The sequence below is a fragment of the Anarhichas minor genome, unplaced genomic scaffold (assembly GCF_050575085.1).
Source record: "Anarhichas minor isolate MPS153535 unplaced genomic scaffold, ASM5057508v1 ptg000003l, whole genome shotgun sequence".
In the NCBI taxonomy this organism is placed as follows: Eukaryota; Metazoa; Chordata; class Actinopteri; order Perciformes; family Anarhichadidae; genus Anarhichas; species Anarhichas minor.
Window position 1 is genome coordinate 8,471,969 of NW_027466449.1, and position 19,315 is coordinate 8,491,283.

Genomic DNA, 19,315 nt, shown 5'->3' on the forward strand with positions numbered 1-19,315 from the left:
TACAATTGAGATGCTGGAACCAGTGATTCTTTGCCATTTTTGCTTAAAAACTGCTCAAACCCTTTATTCTTTTCCCCGATTTACTAATCAATGAATCATTACAGCTCCATTGTTGATAACTTGTTTATTTTGCTTTCCCCATCTAATCTTATTTTTCCTCTATTCTGATTGGTATTCAACCCATTTTGACATATATTTCCTCATTTAATCAGTTACTGGTTAAAGTCACTGGTGTGTTAATTCAGGTGCCAGGTGTTTGTTATCACAGCCTATCGCATTATTAGTCTAAAGATGTTTTGGTTCACATTGTGAATTTGGTCCATGGCCAAAATATTGTGTCTCTAATCATTTCCGTGCTGACGGAGTATGAGGGACCTTTTCTTTCTAAGCATGAAAGCATCTGGACTGAAAACGAGTCCAGATGTTGACTCCATTGTTTTAACCAAACGAGGTTGATGAGGTGGATTTCCTTCTGTTTCTTGTCGTCAGCCTTCCTCACTACTCCAACAGATTACCTCGCGCAGACAGTGACACGCATGCCGGTTGTACTGTGTGTGTTACACCACTAAGGGTCGCTGCATCATCACATACTGCAGCTGTGTAAATGCCGTGAGGGTGAAGTGAGGACATCTAGTCCACCTCCTGTCTCATGAGAAAACTTCCTCAGGGACTTGACGGGTGACTCAGTAGTTCACCGCAGCCTCAAGCTTGTTCTCTTGTGTTCTGTGTTCACTGATCCATAACGACCAGTGCGAGAAAACGATGAGAAATGCCAGAAGTGCGTTTCACAGAGATGCTATTGATGTTTTGGTGTTGTCTCCAGAGGGAAAAGGCACTGTGTAACCCCAATGCTGAATTATATAAGCTTTAATACATCAATGAAAGGCTTAGGTCATTGTACGTGCAACTTTTGATGCACAAGCCGTCCTCTCAAAAGGTCTATATGCCACACTGGGCACCGTGATGCAATGTCAGCATAGTCTGTGATACTGTCATTTATTTTTTCACAACAGAGGTAGATGAAAGGTTTTACGTACATTGTTAAACTACCATCTGAATTGTAATGGTGTAAGATTAAAAGTGCATCCTCTAAACCCACCGTGTAATGGTGACATGTTGACAGAGTCTACTGTACAACTCTATCATTCATTTTTGGTTGGTAATGCATAATTGTATGACATATTGCCCCAGGCCAGTCAACATATTGCCAGTTTGTGTGAACAGTTTTGCAGTCACATTTGCATTTTCCCAGCTTATTTATCTTGTCTTAGCTATCTGTGGATGGATTCCTTCCTCGGTTTATTTTACCTTGTGACACTAGACATTTAACATTACACATGGAAAATAATGGATTTAAATCCATTATTTTCAGTGGAAGGTGATAGTGCCATGACATCAAACCAAACTTTTGCACCAATTTCTTTATGAACTAGTCTATTTCTTCCAATCAAGCACCCTCCTCCAATACAGTAAATCACACAGCATCTTTTCTCGACAACTTACCTGTATACTCATACTGTAAAAAAACAACAACACTAACTCACTCCATACATCTAAATTACTGTGAAAAAGTCTGTCTATCTCATAGCAGTGTGGGAGTTTCCCCTCGAGGATGTACAAACTTGTACAAACTGTATATTACTGAGCCCACACTGCAAACTCTACTCACTCTTCCAGCTACTGGAGGCGCTGAATAGTAACACTTGACTTCTGTACTTCAATCGTGCTCACTCTGGTTCAGCAGTGGTGCTAAATTCTAATATGTTTTCTATATTGATAAAAATAATACTTTAATTATTCTAATCTGTTTAGTTCTGCGACTCTCATGATTAAAAAAAACACAGAAGTGCTTCTAGATTTAGAGAGTATAGCACAATTATGCCTCCTTGTGAAATAGGTGGTGCCGGAAACTTGGTGGTGTAGTGGCAGTTTATACTACGACTCTTAGATTGGATGGTGCTAATATGATAGCTGTCTCTCCATATTGGACCAGGTCTCTCTGTTTACTCAAAAGCAGTGAAGATGAATTATCATTGGTCAATGACATGGATTTATATGTGAAAGTTCAGCCTGAAATTTCACTGTTAAAAACCTTTAGAAACTCAAAAGTTTACATTTGTTTACACTAAAAAAATGACTCTGTGTGCACAGATCATTAAATATTAAAAGTCCCCAACACTATAGATGTCTCCAAACAATTCAACCATCTACATGTCATGTACAGAATCAGCTGATGCACCACGTAGCATGGTGTCACAATAGCAGCTAGAGGGAGAATGATGGAGAGAGCACATAGGGGTGTTGTTTGCAAGCTCTCTGAATTGCAAACGCTCATCTTTCTCCGGTCGACACACATCCGCCAGCAGCCCCCCATCCTCCCAGACAGCTCACATAAATACCATCAGTATTTTAAACTGCCGTATGTGGGTATTACCATGGAAACTGCAGGGAACTGTCCAAATTACTGTCAAAGAGCCAGGATACAGAGGAGGAGGATACATTCAGTGTGTTGTGGAGGCTTGTGGTTCAAGCCTGTCAACAACTAAAGTCTTTGTTTTGTCTCCCCACACGAGAAGCACAACTAATGCACTAAAAACTGGCCGCTAGCTGTTTTTCTTTGGGTACAATAAAACTTCCCGGTTGACTTCAAAATAACTCTGTCTTGATAAACATGTGAGTGTTTATAATAGGCTACTGTGGGTTAATAATAGGCCTACTGTATGCCGTGAAACGTCCTTCTTACCCTGGAGCTGCTATGTTTTTACAGTGTACTGCATTCTAGGGCGAATTAACTTCTGACCTCACAAAGCTCAAATCCCTGTTGTATGATTTCCTGTAGCACTGTGTGAAAACAGCAACCAGTTAAAGTCCATTTCCTTACACAACAAGGAATGATACTACTGATAATAATTAGTAATTATTAACTAATGATATGAATAATGAAACTAACATACGATTATGTCAATGTTCTTATCAATAAGAACAGAAGTATTCATCTCAGATTTTTACAAAACACTGAAAAACATTGAGCATTGAAAACACAACTAATGGTGACAACTTAAACGACAGACCACCTCTTTATATAAATGATGTCATTATTCTCTAACCGTAAAGGGGAGGGGCCTCTTAACGGTTAAATCCTGTCCACCAATAGCGTGCAGAGGCTGGGATCTTAAACAGTGAAGACACCGTGCTGCATTCAGGTGCAATCGGGAATTTTAAATTTCAGAATGCTGTACGCATGTGAGCCTCTGTCCCAAATGTACCAATTCTGTGTTTTTCAGTGTGGTAGTGTTAAACGAATAGTAGAATTTAATAAATTCCTTTAATTGTTTGATGTGTAGTATTGATGGACGATTTGTGTCACAGGATTCTGCACACAGTGGGATTTGCAGGAGCCTTTCACATCAGAAAAAATGTTGATGTTTTTGTGCCAGTTCTGGAAACAGCTCACAAAAATAATCGCTGTTTAACATTCTATTAAATACTGGAATTTTATAAGAAAAGGGACAACCTAGATTGGCCCTTCATCAGGAAAATGAGTATCACTTGAGCCAGTTTTATCTTTAAACGTTGGACTATTTTTGATGTTTTCACATTTGAAATTGGCACGACAAGAGTCACACAAGAGTGCACTGTGACAAATTGGTACACCGTGTAAACCTCGTGGTATCACAAAGTAGATATTTAGTATGCAATTGGGATACAAAGTGGAATGTATTTGTTTCCTTCCGGAAAATATAGTTACAGAGACAGGAAATTTAAGAAATCTTGGTGCCAATCATAGCAATCAATATGAGCTTTAAAATAGCAAAAAGGAACATTAATTCACTGTATATAAATCACATTGGTCAGTAGAGATCTGGTGTGGTATTCAGTGTGACGAATTTGAGGGGAAAGCTGGCAGAGCGCATGCAAACCATGTCAAAAAATATGGCAACAATAAGATACTGCACTTAACTGTTTTATCTGTATCTTCTTTAAGTGTGCGTCTTAAAAATATACAAATATGTTGCATTAGTTCCTCGAGCCAGACGATTAAAATGGCGGTTTCAAGTTTTCCGAGGGGGACCGTGAACGCAGTGTTAAGGGCGGGTCTTGTGAGTATCGGTTTGGTCGCTTCCTCCTCGGCCGTTTTTACTCTACAGCTGCTCCACGGACGGAAGTCGGCAGGAGAGGGGAACACGGAGGCCTTTGATATTTAAAAAAAAAAGCACACTTAAGGTAAGAAACAATATTTGTTTTCCTTTTCATTTCACGAGCGCCGAAGTGCGCCTCGAGTCAGTAAAGCGAGTTTTGCGGTGTGAAGGAAAAGTGACACGTTAATGAGCCGAGATACGACCAAGCTGCAGCTCGGAGAGTTGAAACCTGTTACTTGTTTAGAAGTTGTTGTTTTTCCAGCCTAATGGCTTACGCGTTTTCGACGTTTAGTTCGTATAAATATAAAATAAAAGTACAACTAACTGTGTGGGCACACCTGTTTGTTCTCTCCCGTCGGAGATATGGGTCATATCAGCATTCCTACCACACAAACCCAGCCCTGCCTCATAATGTGCCTTATTACGTAATCTAATTATATGGACTTCAGCTGTGGAGGAAGGCAGCGCTGATCTTTACTCGCTGTAAAAACAACGTATCGCCTCTTTCTTTCGGGAAACCTGTTTAGCCAGTAAATGGGAGTTGATGGCATCGAGTATTTTTTTCCTGCTGTACATGAACTATTAAAAGGCAACATATCAATAATACTTATAGGCTACCGAATGAGGGACCATTTCTTATTTTGTCTGGGCCTTTTTTTTAAAGTCTCTCCTTCTCGCCCATTTGAAGTAACTGTTAAAACGTTTGTCCGTCCCGAGGACATTCCTCTCTCGGAGTCACCACACCCTTGTTGTGCTGCTCGGCTGCTGTAGCCCTCATACAGCTCACAGACTTGTTCGTTCCCTCAATTGTCTTGGCGCGTTCCCCATAATAAAGATGCTACCGCCGGTATCCGAGCCCTGCAGAACTAATGCCATCCATCAACTGGACTGCTCCCCTTTGTGTTGCTACACTGTCACATTGTAAAAGGGCAGACACAAACCCAGAAGAAGAATGCTTAAAGATATCTTCCTGGCATGCGTGTGTTTGTGTGTGTGTGTGTGTCTGTGTGCATGCTTTTATGTCAATTGTTTGTGTGGCTACTACAGGATAAAGTATGATGTCATTGTAGCAGAACAGCTGATCAGGCGGTTTGCAGGTAGTGGTCAGAAGTGGAAGTGTTACCCTCACACACACACATAAATCAGTGCCAATGCAGTGGAAGGAAATCCCCGATCTAGACTACATTAATGTAAAAGCAGAAGTCATTATGTCTGCAGCTGTCGTCAGCAGCATCCGTGTGGTTTTGACTGTCACGCGACCGAGTGATGTAATCCAGAGCCTCTCTGTGTGAAGTGGGCTGTGTTTGGCTTGTAAAAGTAAAGTATGAGTGGTGTAATTTCCAAATAGAGATAGATGTAGATGGTGGATTGGAAACACTAATGTTCAGAAAAGAAAAAAGAGCTCACACACACACACACACAGATTAATCCTTGCACACATGTAATTAGAAGAGAAATGACAAAGTGCAATCTCTCTGATCAAAACATTTAATTAGTGAAGGTTTTCTTGGCCTGAAGTGCACAAACAAGTATTTTACCCACAGCATACCAATAAGTTAAGCTTATTGTTTTGAGTCAGGATCCTGAGTATGTGGATCAGGTAGCTTGTGGAACGTCGGATACATATTAATTCAACATTTAGGTAAAAGTTAATTAGTATCGGGTTAAATTCTGTATCAGCATTAAAGGACTCGGATCCAGATTTGATCGGGATATCCATACAAATATCCTAACTGTCTAATTAAAATCAGAGATGGTGTATCATAATGACAGACTTGACATCTCTAGCCTGTGCACTCTTATTCTTTTCTTCTTGTCGTATTGAGGTCGTCTCAGACGACAGCTGAAGCTCAGTTGGTCACTACGGAAGCCTTTATGGACAATTCTGGATCAAAAGCTCTATCTATATGTGTCGGGATCTCCAGAGGCTGTGTCACCCTGGTGCTGCACCTCATAGTGTTCTCCTTGGCCTGCTCTCCACCACTGGCCTACTACTGGTGTTTTGCTTATTGTACATGCCAGCCCGAGCCTTAGGGATGGCGAACGCAGGAAGTTCTCCCGAGCAAAGATTTAGGAAGTGGAGCATGGACAGAAGGGGAATGCCCAATAACGGCCGTTATTCCATCCTTCCTGCTCATGCTCATATTCGGTGGGGAGCCGCTGGTTTGTGTATTTTAAGGCCATAGGTGCTTATCAGTCGAGCTGCTCAAACACAATGTTCCACCCTAACAGAACCCAGGGAAATGCTGAGTTTAGGCTTATCTGTGTTCTAGTCATCTGAGCGTGACTAGCAAACAAGTCAGCATGGGAAATTGTGTCTGTAGGCTGCTGGGTGTATAGGCAGTAAGCGGATGAGAAAATCCTCTAGGGCAAAAAGAAAGATCTCGTTCGGCGGCCTTTTGCTTTGTGCTTGCAGTTTCAGGAAGTCCCAAAAAGGGCAATTAGGAAAGCCAAACATGTCTTCTGAGTAACATTATCAGCAGAGCTCTTAGGAATGGGAACTGGTAGCTGGTTCCATTTTGGAAAATACCCCGATTAGTTAGCTGAGAGATGCTAACGACTCTCTTATGAAATCTTTTATCTCTCCTCACTTTTTTACTAGCAAAGAGTGCAAATCACATAGTCCGCAGGCTTCATTTTTATTAGCCGGCTCTTAAAATGACAAACGTCGCGATCAGCTATTGCGTTAAATTTGTTCAACTACAGTGAAATGATTGTCTGTTCATGTGCTCTCTGCTGTCTGTATTCAGCCAAAGATTGTTTGTTAAAGGACGCATCACTCTCTGTTGTGTCGCTGTATGAGGACTGTTAGTGGACTGTGTGTGTTCTTGTAGTTCAGCAGAGATCAACAGAGTGGCGAAATAATCCAGCTCATCACCTCAAGTCACTTTGAGAATCTCCCCGTTGAACCTTTATTCATATATCAATATTTGACAGTAATCGGATCATCCTAATAGTTGTGAGACGGGACTTTCAGTATTTAGTAGGTAGGCTACAGATATTATTTAAATGTGTCCTAATGTTTTAAGTACAGGCTGTGAACATTTAAAGCTGTAGTGTTTCTGCCTTGTCAGCCAAGAAAAGGTGATTAGACATCATTGGGTTGCAGTTATTTTGGCATTTAGTTGCAGCCAAAGTTAAAAAGGTGAACCTAATAAGATAAGGGATTTGAAATGATTGGGAAATTGTTATTGCATTTTAATACTATTAAATGCTATTGAACACTACACATAGCTGTAAGGCACAGGTGGACTGGACGAATGAGATAAACTGTCGCGGTCCATGTGTGTCAGCTCTGGCTTTCATTTGTGCCGTGTATGAGAGTCAGATGGGAGGAATGCAACACCCTAAGGATGCGGAGCATTAGCTCCCTGATGGTGACATCACCCTGCAACACAGGAAGAGAGAGAGAGAGACAAGGACAGAGTGAGAACAAGAGGAGGAGAAGGGAGGGAGCTACAGGAACAAATTCTGAGGGAGTAAGAAGCAGGGCTACGAAAACAGAAACGCGTTAATTATTTCTAACCAAGTCCTGATTAGCTCTGTTCCCTCTCCACTCCATGACTAATTCATCCATTTATTTATTTTGTACTCATGGAATATTAATCAAAGACGTTGGTATGTTTTAAGTTTCTCCATATCTGTTGCTGGTGTATAACTTGCTAATGTTCTGACCACCACGCCTCTCCTTCCTCCCTTCCCTCCATCCGTCTGTCTGTACAGCAAGCGAAACTCAGGGGGGCGGATGAGAGGATAATTCTGTGTGCTGCTTCTCTCTTTCGTCCTCTGCTCTGCTCGGAGCTGTGCTCTGTGATGAATTGGGTCGGAGTAGTCTCAATGGCTCCGTCCTATTTTTGGCTCCAGCTAGGTTCTCATGACTTTATCTGGATCCTGAGCAGCCACTTCTGGTCTCAAGCTGGATTCAACCTTGTGTAAGGCGAGAGAGACAAAAAGCTGATGGAGCGCAGCAGTAGTTTCTAGGTACATCCTCGGTTGTATTTTTTTGTGCCACAACTTCCAGAGTTTGATCGTTTATGTATATATTTTAAATTATATTTAATTTATATTTCCCTACATTATACATCTCCACAGTACAAACTTAGCCTTAAGTAAGTCTACATTGAAATAAATAAAGCAGTCTGAGTATGTTTGTCAACGAAATAGCTCTGCATTAAGAAAGTACATCCGGCACCTCCCTAAATAGGTCCTCCACTGATTTTACACATCAGTCTGTTCCAGCTCTTCCAGGAGAGCATTACTGCATATGTGAGAAAAGTTCTATAAAGCCGTTTGTGGCTCCAGAGCTGCCAATTGAAACGTTTTCTTTCTTTCCTGCTCTTTCATTTCCTTTCGGAGCGACACACACCGCGTCCTGTCAGGCGTGGGTCCGCATGACGTCCTGTACATTTTGTCATCTGCGTTTTGTTTCCTGCGCTGATTGTTCTGTATTCCCCAATCGCTGTCTTATTCTCATTAAGTGGCTGCGCACAGCGTCAGAAAATCGTGAAAAAGTCAACATGTTCAAATTGCTTGTTTTGTCTGACCAAACCCAAACTTTTTCAGTTTAACGGCAAAGAAAACCAGCAGTTATTCACATCATTATCCACATCCCTACACCAGGGATTTTGTTTGGGGGGGCATTTCTGATTTAACAATGAAAATGTTTCTATCATCTTTTGTGTAATAGGAGTGTCAGTGTAAACCTGTTGTGTCAGAAAGCTTTGAACAGGATGCAGACAGCCTCTCCGTCCCCAGCATGTTCAAAACACTGCCCTGAAATGCAGTCTTCAACCAAAAACAACACTTAAATGAGGTGGAGACAAGTTGCTCCACCTGTTACAGTGTCAGGTGAAAGTGTAGTTGTTGCAGGTTGGCCATATGTCTGTTATCCACGCTGGTCTCCATGTCCAATCCATTCCTCAACATTTCAACCAGGAGAGGTACTGGTGTACGGAGAGATGTTGTGTGTTTAGAAGAAAGGGGTGAGGGGTGTTGAAAGTGGGTGAGACATTCCTCAAAGCTTACGTCCTCCCACAGTCAGACAAGGTTTGATTGTGAGCGTTCACTGATCCGTTATTAATCTTCATGTGGAATGCTTATTCCTGCTTTTGACCGATCATTGTGTCAATATCTCAACTGTTAACACTCAGCAACAACTCAAACTCTTTCTTCAAACATCACCTGAAAGTATACAGCTAGAGTAAAGTTAACAGGGGGTGTCCTGGCACATTCCAAGGAAAAGGAAATGAGGTGGACATGACTCAATTCATGGTCTGCTGAGCAGCTGAAATCCTGTTAGTTTGAAGGCTTCCCAGATGCCAAAATGCAGCACAAGTTTATAATACTGTGAGACAGGATTTTACAACTTCATCACGAGGTGAAGAGTAGAAATATGCTGTTCATGTTGCATAGTAATCCACCAGGAATTTGCACTTGTATGTATTTAATGGGTCACACAGCCGTGCCTTGTCAGGTTACATCATGTTGCGCTGCAGCAAAGGTTGCCCCCCGTGTTACAGGAATGGTCTCATTGAAACGAATGACGGGGCGTGTTTTTGCAACATTCCACTGAAACGCAGGTATCTTTTTGACACAAAGCAGCTCTGATTGCATTACTTTGTGCTGCACGCTGTTCAACTCTTTGCAGTTCCACTGTAACAGTTTTACTAAATAACAACAATACCTACAATGTTTATTTTTGTTGTTTTAATAAGTACTCTTTATCAAAAGGGTCACTAACTGCAGTGTTGGTGTTAATGCCTTGAGTTTGCTGATCCATGTGATTAGAATGTCTTTTTTTGCTATTGTCCCCCCCCACCACCACACACGCACACTTCTGTTGAACAGGACTGGCTAATGTGTCGTGCATGTGCAAGGAATGTGAACTTTGTCCTTTGCTACCCCACACAGGGACAAACATTATGTGAGTGTGTGTGTGAGTGTGTGTGTGAGTGTGAGTGTGAGTGTGTTGAATGGCGTTTTGGGGTTCTTATTGTTTTTTGTAACACTGAGAATAATGCAGCTGTAGTATCACGTGGCTGGCTTGGTCTAATCAATTCACTGCTGCTGGTATAAGCGGTTGTAACAACACACAGATCTTCATTTCAATTATTAATGAGTGTATTTGGACTGTTTTCCCCAAACGCTGAGGCCTACTTATTGCAACACAAAATCAAAGCCACCCTGAATTTTTGATTGTTGAATATAACTCAACATAGTGTCATAATACAAAAGCAAAATGGCAAAACAATGAACAGTTGCATACTTTGGGATGATGTTCTTTCGTGGGTTTAATTTGTTTTAATGAGGTTTATGTAGCACTTTGTAATATCATTTATAACATTAAGGGATTGTTTTGAGATTCAGTAAAACTCGCTCTCAGGCCATAGAGTCCTAGTTAATGATGTTATGAATCATATTTACTTTAAATCTAACAACCTCCACTCTGTTATATGGGTGTCTGCTCTCCATGAATCCTCACACACGGTGCAGACTCTTATTAAAGGAACAATCCCACACTGAGTCCAGACTTGTCTGACTTCAGGGAAAGGAAGAGACTCCTCCTTGTGCTAATAAAGCTTATTTGTAACTGACCTGAGGGGAGAAACTCGAGGAGGGAGAATGAGAGAAAATGACAAAATGGTTGAACTCCAGATGTCTTTCCTGTGGCTCATTTTCTCTCCTCCCTCTACTGTTTGTCATACCAGGAAGTCACTTAAAGTAAGGAAGGCATATAAGGGCACAAATGTCATGGGAAAAACCCACAAAGCACATTAATCACCTGCAGAATTGTTAGCATCACCACTTCGTATGATATCACTGTTAAAGTGAATTGTTTCATGCCACATTTTAAGGGTAGCAGACCACGCCTCAACATCAGCGCTTATTTAGAGAAGAAGTCCTTGGAGTGCCTGTTCCCATCTTTGTACCGTCACAGTGTGCACACACGCATTAGTGCAAAGGTAAGGGGCCATTATCCCCACTAAGTACCATGTGTAGCCCCCGGCACCGTATAGGCAGCATGCTGGGAGAGCTATCGTCGTCAATAAGCAGCATTATTTTGTAACGGCACAAGATCTGCAGGACTAAAGCATCCCAGAAGGTGTGCGCGTGTGTGTGTGTGTGTGTGTCCCTCCTTCTGGTAGTGACAGTATGATGAATGGAGTAACAGCAGCCTGCTATCACTGAGAACAGGTGGCTCTCTCCAGAGACAAACTGGCCTGATTTAATGTGTGGGAGAGAAAAAGCAAACTGAACAATTGTCTTTTGATTCTTGTGGTGAAGATGGTAGATGAGGCGAATCAAAATGAAGGACGTGGAGATACACAAACGCCTGGGCTCAAAGTCTTTTTTTTTAACAAAGCTGAAGGAAATGTAATTCATGCAATAAATGACAGAATACATGGTTTTGGTCCCTCTATGTAGAGGAGCCGCCATGTTCCCATTAAAAATTTAATTGGTTTTGGTTTCTATGAATATTTGGTATCAACAGCCCACCCACTGACCATTTCAGAGGAAACTGTTTATACACTCAGCAAAACTCTGTTTACCATTCCATAGCACAAAACTACAGTTTGACATATTACAGTTGCTAGTCTACCTGTTGGAGTTTGTGGATCTGATGCTGATGCGGAAAGAAGTACTTTAACAAGTGCTTAGAGGATTTGCTTTCTTGGGGTTACTTCTTGTTTTCTAAGAGCTGCAATAAATTACTTTTTGGCCACTTTGCAGGAAAAACAAGCTGTAAACACGACACTGAATGATCACCTGTTACGTTGATATGACACACGTCTCAGCAAGCAGTTGCTTATTTACACACACAGTAAATACAGAACAACCTTATTCGGTGTGAGTTGTTTATGGCTAACTGGTGAATGTAAAAGCAATCTAATCTCTCTCCTTTTTTAGCTGTGTGTTTGCTCCACTAACTGGCTCTTTAGCTGCTAAATGCTCCAATATGTTCACCAGCTAGCTAGCTGTGTCTGTCTGCTGTTTGGTGCTGGGCAGGTAGTGTAGAGTGGGGATCTTACTTTTTTTACCAAAGACAGCTGCCTGCTGTAGTGTTGTAGCAACACTGTGAGAGCGGTGAGAAGAAATTCAAAACCGTAAAGTTATGGGTCTTAAAACCAAAACAATAAGCTGAAAGATGCTGGTAAGCTCTGTAGAGCCGAGGAGTCCGCATGCAAATAATCATATCATCCATTAATAATATCTAACTATTATAGCTCCTTTAAATAGTCTGTGTAGATCTTTGTTTTGGTTCAGAAACTCTCAGATTGGTGAATGTGCTTGCTGCAGGCAGCCAGTACATTGTCTCATCACCTACTGCCTTCTCTCCATTATTGTCAGTGTGTGGGAGATGGTTATTGATCCGTGTGCGTTTGTGTGTGTGGCCATATCTTTCTCTGGCAAGCCACATTTCACTCCCATACACCCACCTCACAGGGATACAAGCAAAGATAATAGGAGAACATTGTGTGCCGTACAGAGGCGTCAACAGAAAGCAGTAAGAGCTGTAGATCACAAGGCCACAGGGATGTAGAAGTGACACATTTAGGATCATTTTTAATGTGATGTGCAGCCGTGTGTTGGAGCACTGAGGCTGCAGCATTCCCAACACTGTTGCTCTGCTCCGGTTCTCTTCCCTCTCACTGGTCACCCCTCAGCCGGACTCTGTTTTTTCACAGGACGCAGTCCAGGAAAGGGAAGAGGGTGCGGCTCTAAAACAGACTTCGATCATCTCTTCTTCTTTTTTCCCCCTCTTGTTCTTTCTCTCTTACTATTTCTGGTTGGATGGATTCACCTTCCTCCTGTCTTCAAAGAGATTTGCGTCTCACCAGTGTACTGATTGTTTGGTTAATTCTCATGCATCTCTCAATTCTTAAAATAAAGACTACCCACATTTTATTCTGTTTGCAGATGGCTGCCATCAGGAAGAAGTTGGTGATCGTTGGGGATGGTGCGTGTGGGAAGACCTGTCTGCTCATCGTCTTCAGTAAGGACCAGTTCCCAGAGGTCTACGTCCCCACGGTGTTTGAGAACTACATCGCTGACATCGAAGTTGATGGCAAACAGGTACTTTATATTTGAAATTATGAATAAGGTTAATATTTTCAGTATACTTTTATTTCAGAAGGAAATATTGTGCTTTCTACTCAACAACATTTAGCTGACTAGTTGCTTTTCAGAATAACACAAAAAAAACATAAGCTATGCTTATAAAAACGTATTGTTAACCAAAAAATCTGTAGTTCCCAAACCTTTGACTTGTGACCTCCTACAAACTGTCTGGTTGGGGCATCTTGTCATATTTCAGACGTCTGAGATGGTAGAAATACCACCAAAGAACCATTTTCCCTCTAAACTGTCATCAGAATAACTGTTTGAGGCCCAAAAGAGGTCAAATCATCCAATATTTAACAAAGTCAAAATCATCTAATGACCTGAAATACAGATGTATCTTCTGACCCGATGGAGGGGCCCAAACCCTAGGCAGCTAAAACTAGTTGCACCTCTACCAGCTACAACAGCACCACCTGCATCAGTATTAACAGTCTAATCATGTAATGTATAATAATATATCGTTCACAAGTACTTTTACTTCTGATACTCTAAGTACATTTAGCTGGTGATGCCTCTGTGTTTCCATTTCAGTAGGATTTTAAATGGAGTACTTTTACTTGTAATGGAGTACTTTTACTTGTAATGGAGTACCTTTACTTGAGTAAAGGATGAGTACTTCTTCCGCCACTGATAACTCAAGACATTCTTCAGAACAGGCATGTTTATGATTCGCTAAAACTGCTGCTGTAGTGATAAAAATGTGACCCCGGTGGCCCTGCTGGTGGAGAACCATGTGCTATCGAGGCCGATGGGGAGAAGTGCTTATTGTAAGCAAATCCTTGGGACGTTTTATTGTTATACAGCAGCAGACCTCCAGCCAACAACAGGAAATGGATCAGTGCCACCTTCCTGCCCAGTGTTGAAACCCATTCCCTCATGCATCATGACTAATCTCCCGTTTCCTGTTTCCTGTGCGGTATAATACAAAGTTGACTGTACTCCAACCCTCTCAACCGTGGCAGACAGATTTTGAATAAAAAGTGTTTGGTGTAGTGAAATTTTGTCAGTTTTATTGTCAGTGACACAGTTAAACTTACAGCTGACCTCTACTTATCATTCTTTGATTATATTTAGTTGTGCTTACAACAACCAAAAAGAGGAGTTCAGACAGGAAACCTTTTCGGTAAAGTAAGTAGGTGAGGCTGACTCCTGAGAGACATCTAGTGGTCAAATAATTCAGAAGCAGCAGAAATGGACACAGGTTTGTCACGGTCAATGTCAGCCCACCGTCTCACATACTATGGTGTGGCCAGCCAGGCTGGTAGCGTGTCGGTCCAACAAGCAAGGTTTAGCAAAACATGAGAGCAGAAGTGAGAAAAGTCCAGAGTAGCTGCTGACATGCTGTCCTCGGCTGCATCAGGCACACTTCTCCAGCTGTATCTGCAATGTGTGCGAGGTTACTGTAGGATTAAGTAATCAGGATAAACTAGGTCTACATACAGTTAAAGCTAATAGTCCACAGCCGTTTAGGAGATGTTTACAGACAGAAGCCACACCATGTATTCATGCACTGACACTTGTAGGCTACTGTGTAGAAGGCATTCCTCTGTGGTGCTTTGGGGTTGTTTTGTAGCATCTGTTACAGACCTTGCTGGGCATTTGTTTTATCTAGAGCAGGTCAGGCACGCAGGGACTGCTAACGGTTTGATTAACAGCCTCAGAATATCCTGTGGGAACAATCCCCACCTCTGGGGAGTTGCTTTTTAGGCATGAACACAATGCATTGTTTTAAATCCTCTTTTTCCTTCATCTCTCCTGTTATTCTGCCTTTATTTCTGTTGCCCGTCTTCTCTTTGTCCATGTTCACTTTTCCCCTCTTCATCCTGCTGTAGATGAAGTTGGATTGTTCTACCTTAATAATTTTACTTATATTGCGCTCTTGGCTAGCAGCCACTTGCTTCACTTCTGTTCTTCTCCTCCTCTTCCTCAGGTGGAGTTGGCGTTGTGGGATACAGCTGGTCAGGAAGACTATGACAGACTGAGGCCTCTCTCCTACCCTGACACAGATGTTATCCTCATGTGCTTCTCCATAGATAGTCCCGACAGTTTAGGTAAGGCTGCATACACATTGTTTACCTACTCAGCGAAACCGTCGGTAACATTTTTGAAAATGTGTCTCATTAAAGTAATGTAAACAGTCTTTGGTATCACGGCATGGTTTCAGTGACCCAAGAGTCTTGACACGGAAGGGACCTGATTTAAAATAGTGATATGAATTATTTAACTTATTTTATCTTTGTTATGCTACCTCAGTGAGTCAAGGCAGCTGGCTAATGTTTCTTTAGTCATTTATACAGAATTTAATTAGTTTGTAAGAAATTGTGAAGAAGCTCCACAAAGTGCATATATGGATTCAATCCACAGAAAAAGAAGATGCAAAGAAAAGCCGTACTGATGCTCAATATAGGAAAATAATAACCTGGTTGGGACTCTTTGCATTGGAAAAAAAAAAAACGATATTCAATAATATTTCATACAGATGCAGGAAGGCTCCATTAAATGTCCACATTTCTGTCAGTGCAGTAAAATCCACACCGATCCTCTCTGTAGGTTTTCCCCCTTTTTGATTATTTATGTATTTTGCATTACATTTCCCTGTCCACTGCCTCTGCGCATAATGCAGTTAATGATCCATTTTATGAAAACGTAATGCTTATTTACATTGCGTCTGTTCGTTAGTATGATTACATTATTGGTGTTGTAATTAATCCTGCTGCTGCCGTCAAGACGAGCCACACAGTAAACTGGTAGTCGTGTCTTCAGTGTGGAACTGAACCAGAACGGGGAAGCTGGCCGTTTCTCGGCTCCAGCTATTTGAATAAATAATTTAATATCGTAAAGGAGCAATGTACGGCACTCGGAGCATTCATATAGCAGCAAACTGTTTGCTATGTAAATATATGGTGGAGTAATTCCTACCTGAGCAGAGAATGAAGTCACTCACTCTCCCTCTGTGTGGGATGATATCGGACTCTCTCCTTGCTTCTATGACATAGCAGGGCTGGCCGTGCGTGCTTTTAGTGCAAAAGTACATTTTTATCCAAGATTAACCTCTTGTAGATTGATTCTGATCAATGCATCCTTAAGACTCTTTAACTTCATAGATGCATTTTAATTCAGTTGTTTCCACATTGAAAGGAAACCAGATGAACGAGCACATTTCCCGGGGCTTTCTCCCACAGTGTTGTTGATATGGACGATGACACAGATGGCATGTCTACTCCATCACAGTGGGGCGTCTCCCTCCAGACAGCGCAGCATGCTCGCCCATGTATCGGGGAGCAGTCAGTGACCTCTTGATATTTATGTTTGTACAGTCACAGGGGAAACTGCACGGGCTCTCCCAACTGTCCTTGTAGGGAAATAAGTCTGGAATTTGCTGTGCAGTGACTTGACTTGTTTTTGTATTTCGTTATTTTTTCCTTCTTGCAGAGAACATTCCCGAGAAATGGACGCCTGAAGTGAAACACTTTTGTCCCAACGTCCCGATCATTCTCGTGGGTAACAAGAAGGACCTGAGGAATGATGAACACACACGCAGGGAGCTGGCCAAGATGAAACAGGTGTGTGTGTGTGTGTGAGAGACTCCATATCCTTTTGTTACTAGCAGCAAATGATCCCAAAGCCAGTGCTGGAAGAAGTAGTATTACTGATCATATTACTTAAGTAAAAGTACTAATACCACACATTGAAAATACTCCACTACAAGTAAAACACCTGCATTCAAAACCTTAAGTAAAAGTATACAAGTATTATCAGCAAAATGTACTTTATGTTTGAAAAGTACTCATTGTGTATTAAAATGTTCCCTGTCTGTGTTTGTGGATGTAAAAAGTACAATATTTACCTCTGTGATGTAGTCAAGTAGAAGTATAAAGTTGCATAAAAGGGAAATACTCTTAAGTAAATGTACCTTGAATTTGTACTAGGGTACAATACTTGAGTAAATGTACTTAATACTATTCTACTACTCTGCTAAACTAATCACTGTTCATTCCAACCCTCCGTCTTTACCGTAAACCTGCAGGAGCCTGTTAAGTCTGAGGAGGGCAGAGACATGGCCAACCGCATCAGTGCCTTCGGCTACCTGGAGTGCTCCGCCAAGACCAAGGACGGCGTGCGGGAGGTGTTTGAGATGGCCACTAGAGCAGCACTGCAGGTCCGCAAGCGTAAGAGGAGGGGCGGCTGCCAGCTACTGTGAAGGGGCGGAGTCTGTTGGCCAATCAGCACCCGAGGGAGGATCCCCCCCCTTCCTCCCTTGCGCACAGAGCAAACCTAGAGAAACCTTAAATCGATGGCTTCCGTGGACTATACTTACTTCACAGATGCAGATATGCCACAGGACAATATGAAAGACTGACACACCTGTTTAAAAGCAAAACCAATCAGCCTTTTTTAACTCTCCTCTGCTACTCACACAACTTTGTTTCTGTTTGTTTGCTGTTCTGTCTTCCTGTTGGTGTGAAGGACCTGTCCCTCCCTCTTATATGAATGTATGTTTGTATTTATATGTGCATATACTTTACAAACATATCATGCCTGTATTATGTTTACAGAAAAGGGTATTGTAGCTCAAATGCCTCCTGAATGGAAAGACAGATTTAGGATTTGCTTTAATAGTATGGAACCCCTGCTCCTCTCCGACCTGCATGCACCACTGTCCCGATTCACCTCTATATCGCACCACTATTCATTTTACACCCTTAAAATCCTTTATCATCATGTGTTGAGTCAGCAGAGCTCCATTGTCCTCAGCTTTCTCTTCTGGCATTAATGACTAAATTTAGAGCTGCGTTCATCCACTGAAACCTGCGTAAACTGAAGCAGCGGCGGCTAATTTCGCTGTGTCTCTCTTTCATGGCGATGGCTTAAACCGGCACTGGAGACAGTCGTCTATTGTCATGGACACAATACTCAGTCACGCTCACACTGGCTCCGAGTCCGACAGACTTGCCTCTACCGAGACGTCAACACCTTCCCCAAACAAGCCTTCTGTCTGAACTCTGTACTGTTAAATGAGATCCAGTACACAGTAATTATGCATCACTGTATACTGAATCTACAGCTTTCTGGTCTTAACACACAATGGATGCACACTGTGTATAATTCAGACAGATTATAGGTCTATTCTGTGCATAAAAGTTTGAATAAAATTTCCAGTTGACAGCTCATATTTTGTCATTACCAATGTGATATCTCCTCAGATCAGTAGCTTTCTGGAATATTTGAAATCGGGGCTTTGTTGTTGTGCGATAGGCCTTCATTTGACCCGACACACAAGGGACATAGCTTGAAATGTGATCGGAATAACGAGTATATCCGAGTGTGCGGCCAGTGTCCGGTCAATATCTTTCTCTTGAGTAGTCGCCATTGAAGTAGAGCCAGCTGATAAACAGACCGTGTCAGAACAACGGTGGTGTGTTTGGGCTCAGAGCTGCACCAACACGTCATAAAAGTGCCGTTCACAGAACAAGAAATTGAATTGAGACGACTATCAGTGGTAGCAACTACAATTTGTAGACTTTTCTGCACAAGTGTATTGTCGTCATCGCTCAGTGACGTGATCATAAAACCCCCTCATCTTTTTACTGGCAGCCCTCTGATGCAGTTAGTGTTTCTGCGTCATGGCTGAAGCAAAGACATGCATGCAGTACACATATTGCATGTCCTGTCATGAAAGAATGTAAGTATATTTAATGGTATATTGATCTCACCACCGTCACAAGCTACAATAGTGGTGATCTTCTTATCGGGTACATTCAGACCCACATGGATCAGAATGTTGGGTTCATCGTTCTGTTAAACACCAGAGTTCCAGAGAAATGTTGATTGTGATGACGCTTTACAAACAGGAGTGCGATGTGTTTAATGTCTGGACGAGAGAAACATGCTATTAAAGTATTTTTTAAATACTACGTAATCTTAACTGGTTTAGCTTGCTTTGTCTTTTTACAAACTGACTGTTTGCAAAATCAAAACTTAAAATCTTGCAAATGCGTTTTAAATCTTATAAATGTATTTACATTCATATCGTAGCATTGTTTGTAGAACTT

The 19,315-nt window shown here is 41.8% G+C and overlaps 1 protein-coding gene across 1 annotated transcript; it reads left to right on the forward strand.

Annotated features, from left to right (window-relative positions):
• Nucleotides 1-4,090: 4,090 nt before the first annotated feature.
• On the forward strand, nucleotides 4,091-19,177 carry LOC142954987 (rho-related GTP-binding protein RhoA-D). Its single transcript, XM_076096375.1, has 5 exons — nucleotides 4,091-4,224; nucleotides 13,059-13,214; nucleotides 15,193-15,313; nucleotides 16,695-16,825; nucleotides 17,290-19,177. The coding sequence occupies exons 2-5, from the start codon at nucleotides 13,059-13,061 to the stop codon at nucleotides 17,461-17,463; spliced, it is 582 nt and encodes a 193-aa protein (XP_075952490.1). The 5' UTR covers nucleotides 4,091-4,224; the 3' UTR covers nucleotides 17,464-19,177.
• Nucleotides 19,178-19,315: the final 138 nt, after the last annotated feature.